The sequence below is a fragment of the Astatotilapia calliptera genome, chromosome 3 (assembly GCF_900246225.1).
Source record: "Astatotilapia calliptera chromosome 3, fAstCal1.2, whole genome shotgun sequence".
Lineage (NCBI taxonomy): Eukaryota > Metazoa > Chordata > Actinopteri > Cichliformes > Cichlidae > Astatotilapia > Astatotilapia calliptera.
In genome coordinates this window covers 14,048,807-14,060,984 of record NC_039304.1, presented here as the reverse complement: position 1 = coordinate 14,060,984, position 12,178 = coordinate 14,048,807, and the positions used below count along the sequence as shown (strand labels likewise).

The following is a 12,178-nucleotide window of genomic DNA, read 5'->3' as shown; positions in this document are numbered from 1 at the left end:
GATGTTTGATCTGAGAGCGCTGCTTTCACGTTGTAAACTCGTCTGCGTCTTACTTTTTTTTTATGACATCAGCACTGTTTTGTAGAAATAGGAGGTATAAAGTAAAAGTGAGAAGATCTTTTTGAGCAAATTACAGTGTGGCTGTGATGTCCACCCAAGTTGGACATTGTTGGGTACCATGTTGAAGGCAAAGCTTTTGGATTCTTCAAGGAAATGAGGTAGTGTACACGACATTTTTAATCAGTTCCAATTAATCTGTTGAACAAAACAAGAAAAAAATGTTAACATTCCCGTGTGATATACTTGCAATTTAAAAGTCTGATTATTTGTTTCTCCTGTTTGAAGCAATGCATAAGACTGCAGTCTTGTTTGGGCAGCATGCATCAAGACAAACCAGAACATGGTGGCTCTTAACAGTTCATTAGCTTAACAGAGTAGCTAATAGTAGCTAATTGTAATTTGTGGAAAAAAGCGAGTTTTCTTGTCGTTGGTTGGTTTTATTGCACAAAGTAATGAGAACTGAAATCTACTGAGAATAACAAATGTGAGCTTGAGCATAATTTGGGTGAAAACCCATTTGGCGATTAACTATAATTAAAGTCTGACTAACTGTGACCACAGACTTGTGGGTGGTCAGACAGAGGACCATGGATACCTCACTGTGGCATAAGTGCATTCGTCTTTGAGCAAGATAGGTTAAAAATTTGCTATGTAGCTCGCTTAAACTGCAGAGCTTGCTAGTTAGCCCCTTGATTACTTGCAGAAGATTTAATATGATATGATTTTTTTTTGTCTAGGAAGCTTTAAAAAGTGCTTAAATTTAATTTTCCTTCAAGGAGAGAGTCACACCTGTTGCTTCCCCCCGTTAGCAGGGCTTACGCAAAGCTAGCAAGCTTCATCGTACAGAGCAAGGTGTCAATATTTTCATCAACTCTAGACAAAAAAAACCAAACTTCTAATTTCAGACAAGTCCAACAAGTTTGAATCAGCTTTCTGCAGCTTCTCTGTAGAAATGGATATTGAACTAAATTGATAGTCATAAAAGTCAACATACATCAATGCTGCATGTCATGCTAGCAGGCTCAAAAGAAATAAACTTTATGACTCTTTAGCTTCACTTTAAGCACATTTAATTGATGTTCCTAAATGTAAGACAAAATGTTTAATGTAAAATGAAGAGATTACATCCCAATGTGGCTCTAACCTGATATGGCAAAGAGAACTGGCTTGTTCACTCATTCAGACAACAGCTAAGCGATCATAAATCAGAATCATAATGTAAAATTTTATCTTGGGACATTTTTTTTTCATCTATGCAGAGAAAAATAATAAAAGCAGTAGCATCTCTTTCATAACACAACATCAGTAGCCATTACTTTCACGGCTTTATTCACTCATTTCCCTAATGTTTATGTCATACAATCCCACTGAAATGCTACACGTCTTCATGAGTTGAGGGGAATGGGTTGAAAATAAAATGATGATAATTATGATGAAAGTCGTCCTGCCATTAAATGGAACCTTTTGAGACAAGCCTACAAATCCATCAGGGAGTGTAACTGGGGCTGTGGGTGCGGGGCTGCTGCTGCTGCTGCTGTGGGTGTTGGTGGGGAGGAGGTGCAGTAAATTATGCAGCCAGACATCCGGTAATGCTTCGATATCATCTGACATGATGAGAACCATAATGGATGGGAGCCATGCATTGTTTGGCAATTAATTTCTCATTCCCGAGCTCTCTTCCCAGGACTTGAGAGGGCATCGATGGAGGTCACACAGTGCTGGGAGAAGCGTATGCACCGGGCTGATATGTATGCACACATGGACACGGGCCCGGAGAGACACTCACTGTGTTTGAGGTAAATGACAGAAGAGATATGAGCTAAGTCTGCCTGCAAATGCGCTATCCTGAAGTACTGAAGGATGAATTAGCCACAGCTGTGCAGTAAACAAGCAGTGTTTTAGCCTAATGTGAACGTAGCTTTTGTGCATTTGCAAAACAGGATCTTCTGAATTTAATCTCTACATTTATATTTTCACATCTCGAAAAGGCGCTCAATTCGCCCTACCAGTGAAGCGTGGTAATAAGAAGTATGCAAATCTGTTCCAAGTCTACATGTCTACAGTATGAAAGACAAAGCTGTGATAGGGTTGCATTCAAACTCACAGTGTACAGAAACCCAATATTTAGCATCAAGCTACAAGGAAGAATGCTGGAATGAGTTTTTATCCTTAGAGCCAAACCTTGAGTCTCTAGTGGCTAGTGACACAGCCAAACATCGTCAAACATATCAGGGAAGGCAGAAAGAGGAAAAAGTAAGGTGCGAGGACACGCGCAGAGGGAATTGCGAAATCACTAAAGGAAAAGCACGCTCCTCCAAGGTCCCACCGTTTGCCAAAGAAAAAGAAAAAGAGCAAAGCTTCTCAAAATAACGTCAACCAACAGCAGAAAGGGCCAAATGGATACGGCCAATCTGACACTGGTGATAAAGAGAGTTAAAGATGCTTTAGAAGCCTCCAATCAGATTTACTCGGTTGATTGGCCAAAATAAATCACTTTGAGCTTGTGGGCCACCGAGCTTACCAAGCCTGTTAAATTTACTGTGGCAATTTTGGGGGGCTCTAGAGAAACCAGCTTCCACACACATACTCACATAAAATCACACATGAGGAGTTATAAAAGACGAGATGTGGTGGAAAAGATCCCGGAACTAAAACACCCAAATGCATACACTACAAACAATGCGAGAAATCACAAATATTTGTCTTGCAAAGAACTTTGACTGTGACTTTATGTTTTTTTTTCCCATTTCTGCAAACGTCAGGAGAGATGGATTGGTTGTTGGCCTTAATTGAGGGATTGCCTGCCACCTCTCTCACTACACAGGTGATCTGTGTATGATTTCTGGATCAAGGCAGAGCCGCCAAGGCCAGTGATGGATGACCAGTCAGGAGGAGAGACGCATATGATATATATTAGGGTATCACAGAGAGGGTATGAGCACATGGCACATTGTAAACTACCTGAAACATGGGCATACCTGCTCAAAGGTCTCCCCTAATTCAGTCTCAGAAAAATGGGCACAGCAATTATATTTGCTAATATATCACAATTTGTTTTTAGCCCTGCTGTGAAACATCCAAAAACATCTCTTAAACAACGACAACGAGCTCGCTCTCTCAGTGCAAAAAAAATCTAAAGCTGCATTACTAACAGAAGGCCATTGTGTTGCGGCATTAAAGGGTTTGCTAGAAGAATTTGTGCATAAGTTTGTGTATGTGCAACATCAGGGTTGGGTGCACAGATTTGCGTACACGTGTTAGAAAAATCATTTTCGACTATAATCCTAAACCTTGCACTTTCCCTCGAAGAAAATTGCCCTCTGCGAGAGGTGCACCAGGCATGTGATAAGTGCCTCGCCTGCAAATAAGCATGTAGCCTACATTCCTAAGCCCCAACATCAAAAAGGGCTTCATTCAGCAAGCAAAAGGCTGCATTTTTATGGAACGGTAGCATTTGGTTTGAATTGCTCAGCATTATATTCCTCAAAGCATTGTAAGGATAAAAAAAAAAACTATGATGATATATGACAAATGCAGGGTATCTCTGAATCTATATAATAGCTTGTCAAAAAAAAAGCAGAAAAAAGTGATGACAGTTATTCTAAGCCAAGCACATGAGCAGTGGAACAGAAAGGACAACAGTTTGTTGCCTTTAAAAGCACACTGAGTCACACTCACATTATCTGCAGCGACTTTGCCAGCCTGCATTTACTGCTTAGACAGTCTTAATCAATTTAGCATGTGTCAGGCTCTTCCAAATAGAGCCAAGATGGCCCGAACGTCCAAAACATTGGCTGTTTCGGCATGAAGGTCGGGGTGTCACGTCTGCTGACTCTCTCCAGGCCAGCAGGGCTGGCGTTGTGCCTGGGCCAGATGGCAACATGTGGCAGAATTACAAGATTGTCAGACAATGAATGTATCCATGACACCAACTGTGCCACATCAAATGCACCAATCATGAGTCGATGAAAACAGTCACTCACGCAGCGACACACGCAGACATGAGAGGGCGTTTGACTAAAACGGCAAGATGAATCAAAGACCACAGAGGCACTGCTGATTTCTGTAAAGTGTCATAATCAGGCATAATTAAAGCCATTCACAACAAACACACCATTATAATTAGGGGTGGGGGAAAAAATCGATACCGTGTAGTATCGTGATATTTTGTTTGCTAATAATGTATCGATACAGGGACAGCAGAAATCGATATTTTGTTACAAAAAAGGTTTTTGTGCTCTGACTTCAGAGCATGTTGATCCTTTTTCTGAGCAAGAATCCTGACATTCCTTCACTGTCCAAATGTGTTTAACTTATTTTTGGCAGCAATAAACATGACAGTTTATTTTAATTTAAGACGTTTTATTTTAATTATGTTTAAAACTTTTTTATTTAATGTAAAATTATTTTTTGTTTTAATTTACTTTCAAATTCTTCAGTTGCTGAATGGGCTGCATAGTTTTCATAAATTGCATAGTTCAGAATAGCTATAATCGTACCAGATGGTTGCATTCAATTAAGTTGGACTAGACTGTAATACAAACCGTTCAGTTTGTCAACAATAAAACTGACTTAAATGAGAGAAAGACTGAGTGTGAGACTTTGATATTAGATAAAATGAATATTGATAAAGTTTACCTTTCTGTACAGAATCTGAATATCGCAAAATATTAAAAAAAATTGCAATAATATCGTATCGTGCGTTAAGTATTGTGAAAATATCGTATCGTGGGATGTATGGTGATTCCCACCTCTAATTATAATGTTTAATCGATGATGTGAGGCTAAACATAGAAATCTCTCAGAGTCTTGGTGTTACGCCGGCATAAAAAGGCTGTGGAAGCAGCTTGGAATATTAACTTATGGATGGTATGTTACTGCTACAGACAGCAGCAGCAGGTGAGAGAGGCTGAGGCAAATTTTCTCATGTGGCTGCCCTTGCCTTTCCTGTCCTGTGGAGTTAATGCAGCGAGCGCCTCATGCTCACTGTGGCAGACAGCACAGAGGTTAGTCTGGTAAAGTCGAGGCCTGGAGAAAGTCCTTTCCACAGCTAAGTTTGTCAGGAAAAAAGCTTTATAGTTTTGTAACTGATACCGTCATTGTGGAGATAACTTCATTGGAAGCGAGCTACGCAAAAATATTCATCGCTAAGATCAAGACACATACTGCAAAAGGAAATCACGTGCTTCCATGTTTAGGCTTACATAAGTGTATTTAAGAACATATAAAAAGAAAAAAAGGTTAAAAAAAATAGTATTGTGAACAGCTGTATATATTTCAAGATGATTGCCATCTTGGCAGCATAAGGGAAGATCAGACAATTTTGAGAGGGATCAACAATCAACAGACAATTTTGAGAGGGATATTTAGCTAGCTAGCTAGCTTCTCAATTAGCTAGCTAGCTAGTTTGCTAGCAGGGGCACTATTTTTAAAGCTTTTGAGGTTATATACATGTCTCATTGTTTTAAACTGTTGTAATGACTTAAGAATTTAGTATTACAATCAGAGGCAGGGTATCATTTGTCAAGAGGGGTCCTTTTATTGTTTGTTGTTTTTTCCCGGCACGGTAGTAAATCATGAACTAGAGGGATCTTATATATTCTGAAAGCTGTTAGAATATTTATTACATCAATGTAATGTTTATAGAATAATTATGAACTATTAATTACGACTAGAAGATTCCAAAACTTAATCATAACCACAGTTTACAAGAACATTTCAATGTGTTTTTTTAATTAAATTAATATGCATAATAATCTCATATATTCCTCTTCACAGACAGGTGATCAAACTAAACATAAAAATACAAATAGCATAACATGCCAGATTTAAATTTCACCCCCACTTAACGTTGCTGCGAGAGTAAGAAAACAGTCTGCTTTGATAATGGATATTTTCTGATTTCCTGCGGAGCACTGTTTGCAGTGCGCTGCCTCTCTTTTACCCAGAATATGCAAAGTTACAGACGGTAAATGAAGCAACTTTATTACATTTACTGAGATCTGCTCAGAAATTTGTAGCTTGAGAGTCAATAAATATGTGAAAATGACTCAGCTCTGTAACCTGTTCTACAGCATCTTGGGTCGCATGTTTTAAATGACGCAGGGAATTGCGGTCAAGTTAGGGTTGATCTGTTCATTCAAGAATGTAAAGCCAACAAATTGTAAAGCCAACAAATGCACAATTCATTACACCGAATTCCAACATCAGCTTTTGTGTGTCTTCTGATGCTCTGAATCTACTTTATTGTTCTTTTATTTAATTAATGGCAGTCTTCTCTTTGAAACAGTGATCCTTAGTGACTTAATGAATAGTTAGAACAGAACTACACAGTGTCATTTCTGTTGTCTCTACTGCGTTGGATGAAAACCCGCAAAGTAAAAGTCCGTTTTTGACTTGACTGTTGTTTGCGCTACATGCAGTGCTAAAAATCAGGAGCGAGGTTAAATATATTTAACCCCAGTATACACTCCAGTATATAGTGAGAACACAGTAGCATCAAAATACAAACGATAATTAGTTATCGTGTTTGTTTATCTAAAGGAGGTCTTTTTTAAGTGAATAATATGCTAACATGTCGTTTAGCATGTTAGCATAATTACCTTTGCTGATTAGCGTAAAGTCCAGCTGAGATGGGTCGTACTAGTTGAAACTGTTAGTTAAAATATGTTTGATTTGGTATTTTCTAAGCAAGGTACAAACCTAAAAACTGGTATATTTCCAAATGAACCATTTCAGGATCTGTTTCAGGGTTATTCATTAGCACTTTGTTGGATGAGAACCAATGACAGTAAACATAAAGCAGTTGAGAGAAGGAGTAATTGTTTTCAGTTGTTACCCGTGGCAGTCCTTCAGTAAGAAAATTGTCCATGTGATGGGACATATTTGGTTTCATTGGAACATCAATTTTTTCAAGGATTTCTTTTTTTTTTTTTTCTTTTGGCTGCCTGGTCTTCAACTAACAGCGTTGATACTAATTTCATGCAGCTCCTCAACTTGCTGGGCGGCAATCTTCGTAGTCCTAAAACAATCCCGTGAAGTCTGTCCTCAGTGAAGGAGATGATTGAGCTGAATCGCAAAGTGATGGAGGAGGTGAAAAACACTACAAAAGGTGAATTTGAAGCGCTGGCTGATGGATAGTTGAGAGTCAGCTACTGTCAGATCAACATGCTCTAGAGAGGTTGCTTTGGCCTTTGTAATATTTTCCATTTACCACCATGTTTTTTTTTTAAGTTCATGCTTGCATGCATGCTTACTAACCATTCATGTAGTGTTGTCCTCAAGCTTTATTTTCATTTATGCTTTAAAAATATTAACACAGCAAATTTATTTCAGCTGTCCTCACATAATCAGCATTGAATGCGATCATGAAAAGTGATAACAGAGCTTTTATATCTGCCTACTAAAAGCTACACTTTCTACTGCAAGTTAATGAAATTAATTATCAGACGAGCACACTTGTGCATGGATCATCTGTCTTTAAAAACATCCTGTCTGGATCAAAATACTGGTCGGCTTGTTGAGGAGGCTGCAAGTGGACAATTAAGTGAAGCTCACAGCCAGTGTGCACATCCAACCTAATTTGTAGATTTTTTAAATTGGACACATTTTTTAAGGTTGTAATGTGGTTTTGGCAATTCCAGTCATCATCCCCCTGCCCCAACCTACTCCCCCCGTAACATGTGCTGTACCCTGGGCATACGGCAATGGAGCCCCAGCTGTGGGTCTGGCCATGTATCTGCTGCTCTGTTGCCCATGTACCATGCTCCACTGCTGTGGCAGGTCAGGCATGCTCGTGGAAGTGGAAGCACAAGTGGAAATGAGCTTGTGTTAGTGCGATCAGAGAATGACACCTTTCTGTAAGCGCTAACAGGCACTGTGATCATGACACTGGATCAAATTTCAGAAGCTCATGTTTGCAGGAAAAGGAAGAGACTACATCGGCTTTTGACTCTCTAGTGTTCTGTGGTTCATCGAATCATTTGTTCTGGGCTCGCTGAATGACAACAATGACTCAGAATGAACTACAACTAACACTTAGCATTTCTTTTTAGCTTAAAAACAACTCACATTGTTGCATCAAAAGGAATCATATCCTCATTTTCCACACTTTCTCAGCTGGTTCATCGTTGTGCTTTTCTCTGACAGATGTTTCCAGGTTTCCTCTTTGCGCATCCTCACCGGACTAGCAAATTAATGGAAGAAACAATGCAATACAGCTGCGAGTACAGACTAATTTGTGTGCAGTGAAGTGGTACGCCGATGCTGATTCAAACAATGTGGTTGTGACTATCCTGCCATCTTAAAATTAGGCTACTCGTGAGAGACAACCATGTGGAAGCTAACAGCCAGTGCTTTATTCAGATTAAGTCTGTATCCTTCCTTACTCTGGAGCCCATTCAATCACTCTTTCATTCCTCGATCAGTCTGTTTATCTGACGTTTATATTTGCTCTGCAACTCCATCCATTCACTTAATGCAACATTTTACTATCTATATTTATGCAGCAGACTCTTTGGAGGGTAGCCTGTTCTGCAACAGCAGCCAATAACACAATCAAACACTTCTCACTGGAAGTCTGCTGCTGAGACTTTGCACTTGCAAGTTTCTACATGACAGAAATGTGTGACCACTGCGTATAAACGCCGAACCATCTAATATAAAAAGCACATAACACCACTCTAAGGTCCTTAACTACGACATATTACATTTTGGACAGTCATGCATCGTCAAAAGTGAACGCTGTAAGTACGGCCACTGAAAGAATGAATGCATTACAGGGTGTGCTGGAGCGTGACTCGATGTGTAAAAAAAAAAAAAAAAAAAATTTTTGAGAAAAGTAGCAGCCAGCTAAAGAAAATAAATTAAACTGGCAAGCGGCAGGTAGAATAAAGCTCCATAGAGAAAGCAGGAGTAAGGATTTCACAGTCAAATAACTTGTGACATTTTTGACTGGAGCTGTTGATGAGATAGCGCAAAGAATTACCTTGGTGTGTCAAAACAGGTTCTTTTTCTCCGTTTTATGCTTCCCAACAAGCACCAATTTATAAAAAGAACAATGGAGTGGAGAAATTAGACTTTTCAAAAGAGTTCTGGGAAGTTTAATGTGAGCAGTCACTTGTTCCTTTTTCAAAGTCAACAGCCAGACTGAATAAAAGCCCTAAGCCTGTGGCTAAAGAATGTGCGGAAAAACTCTCGAGTTAAACGGAAAATGTGCGACGCGCCTGAGAATTTAAGACAATAGAATTATTATTTCTGTGCCTAAAAAATCTTTTCTCCTATTGTTACATGTGATGAAAGAAAACACATCATATGAATGCTAAAAATGGTGCTTAGATTTATGCTAGGCACAGTTTTTAATAGTCATCTGTCTGCAGTACGTCGCCATGTGTTAAACTGTGCTTCGCTTCCAATTTGGGACGAATCAAAATACACTGAGCACCATACCCCACAGCCAATTGCCACTAGCCCACACACTCTTTAAGTATAAATGCATATGTTTATCAGTGTTTGACCAAAATCCGACAAAAACAAGACGTGCCATGCCAAGCTGTTCTTCACGCAACACATAAAAAGTGTCAGCCAGAACAAACACGCTAATAAAAAGTTTAAAAATAGCTGGGGTGAGATCAAAAGAGTCATTAGTAAAGTAAAATCACTCATCGCCCAGGGTAGGGGTGTCAAACATAAGGCCCGGGGGACAGAATCAACCCAACCTCAAGTCCAATCTGGACGGAGTTCAAAGATCTTGACATTTTAACTGTATTTTCATCAATTTTAAGCTTGAATTGTCATTCATGCTTACACCAAAGTAATTAAGTAACAGATAAACAATTAAAGGGTTGGAAATTCCAATAAATTTTAAAGAAATTTACTTTTCTTACAGTAAGTTCAAAGTAGAGTGCATCTGGCCCTTGATGTAAATTCAGTTTGACATTCCGGTAGGCATGTCAGATCGTATAGCAATGAGCTCACTATGAACCCAGACAGGTCATTGTTGCATTCAGCTTCCTCATATAGTCGCTCATCCAATATTATGTACTACATGACCGCAAGTGATACACAGTCTATGTGGTTATTGTAGAAGGGAAGGGAGGCAAAGTGTAGTAACAAAATAAGATGATTATTAAAGTTCAGCTCATAAACTGTGATTCTGTGACAGCTCAGGGTCTGAAAAAAGACTTCCTTTAGATTTCTGCGAGATTAATTAATTAGATTTTTTTTCATGTTTCTGCTGTTTAGCACGCTCTCAAAATCATATCTTTCAGTGATCTGAATAAATGAATGAGACACATATGCAGTACTTGTCTTGTACGTGCCTTTCCATTAATGTGACTTCATTCAGCGGTGAATGCAATACAAAAACGTTAGTAGGTTCAACCTGAAGCCGCCATGACTTTTATGGAAAAGTGACTCATTCAGATGGAATCAGACACATGAAAAGGAGGGCACGTCTGAAAGTCGTTGACATCAGAATGCTTTTACGGCTTATTTTTAAAATGAAAGGGTAGTGGATAAAAAAATAATACGCTGGGAATCACTGGTCAAATTTTGGTCAAACATTGATAAACACACTGGGAATGACACCTAGCCAGAAGGCTAGGATTCTGCTACGTGCCTGCCATCTGAAATTGCATCATTGTTTCATTGCAGAAAAAAAAGTAACAATTCAAATTTAATGAGATCCTCATTTCAAATTCTATGTGTGCAAATCAAATCCACTGCTCATGTGATGTTCCTATGCATTCAGATTCTCTTACACCTTCAAGTCTTTCAGTGCCATTTCATGTATATGAAAAATAAAGAAGCTGGTCTTACCTAGCCTGTTGTCCAATGCTCCAAAATCAAGAGAGTACTTGACAACGTGGTAATTGTTCCAAACATACAGCAGATTGTCCCTGGGGTTATAATCCACAGCAGCAATGTACTGATAGGAGTTGGGGAAAGGGATGTCCAGGAAGCCGTCTTTACTGAGTTCTGTGTTGTAGATGTAATCGATCTTGTTTCCCGTCGCTTCATTGTCATCATCCTCATACACCGACTTCACCACATAAAGGATTCCGCAAATCATGAAGGCGTTGGATGCCGAACGCTTGTCATACGCCGTGTCCCAGGTCCCCTCAACGCGCAGTGTGTAGGGATTGAGTTGGCTGATCACAATCCGCCCGTTGTTCTGCTCGGTCGCGTAAATCACCCACAGGCCGTTTTCGTCAACAGCCAAATCAATGTCTGATTTCCCTCCCCAGCGGTACGGCGACGTGTCGTGGTAGTTGGCGTTGGCTATGATGGCCTCGCCGCTCTTGATGCGAGTTCGCAGGTCAAACTTGACAATGTTGCGTGTGCGCTCCTTGTTGAAGAAGAGCGCCCCGTCGTAGACCACAAAGCCCGTTCCGTCAACGCGATGCGGAAGCTTGTAGGTCGTTGTCGGCCTTCCAGCGACAAAGTCTTCTTTGGATGAGTATTCGGTCAAGGTGTCCGTGCGGTAGGGTGTCCAAGGCATGTAGTAGATCTTATCCGAAGCTTGAAGAGGGTCTTTGCACCAAGCTCCGGACTGGTGGTCCGATTCAAAGAGATGCTCGCTCTGGTACACCCTCCGCAGAAGCCCTGGGCACAGGAATACTGAGGAGCCAAAAATGGGGAAAGACAATTACAGAGTTACATTGGCAGGTATTAGACAGACGAATCAGAGACAAAATTGAACAGGTTGAAATCTGTGTTAAGATGGGCAGTTTTAGAAGAAAAGCAGATAAAAAAAGATTTGCATGAAGAACACTGATAGTTAGAATTATTTGGATTTTATTACTAAAATTAAACAGAACACAATCAATAACAAAAAAACCCAACCCACAATGAGCCTTTTCATTATTTCCAACAGTGTCTCCAGTGCAGTGAGCACTGCTTTGCTTTCAATTACTTACTGTAGTCTTCAGCTGTTACATATGATACTTCGACTACAGTTACCGGACCCCAGAGGCGGGTAGTTACAATCTGTCTGAATAAACTGGCTTTGAGTTTGGAGGGAGAGAAGAGTAAATGAAGTCAGGGTTATCTCTGCTGACTTAATGCAGAGCAGAAACGAGTCAGAAGTCACTGATGGAACTTACCCGAACACCACTAA

The 12,178-nt window shown here is 39.8% G+C and overlaps 1 protein-coding gene across 26 annotated transcripts in view; it reads right to left on the bottom strand.

The window, feature by feature from the left end:
• LOC113018655 (adhesion G protein-coupled receptor L3) overlaps nucleotides 1–12,178 on the bottom strand; it is a 265,269-nt gene that overhangs the window by 94,921 nt on the left and 158,170 nt on the right. For 14 of the 26 annotated variants that reach the window (XM_026161934.1, XM_026161936.1, XM_026161935.1 and 11 more), the window contains exon 7: nucleotides 10,879–11,688. In XM_026161934.1, coding sequence (XP_026017719.1) covers nucleotides 10,879–11,688 — 810 coding nt within the window. The remainder of the gene's footprint in view (nucleotides 1–10,878; nucleotides 11,689–12,178) is intronic. The other 12 variants (XM_026161944.1, XM_026161946.1, XM_026161922.1 and 9 more) reach the window with 1 other exon arrangement.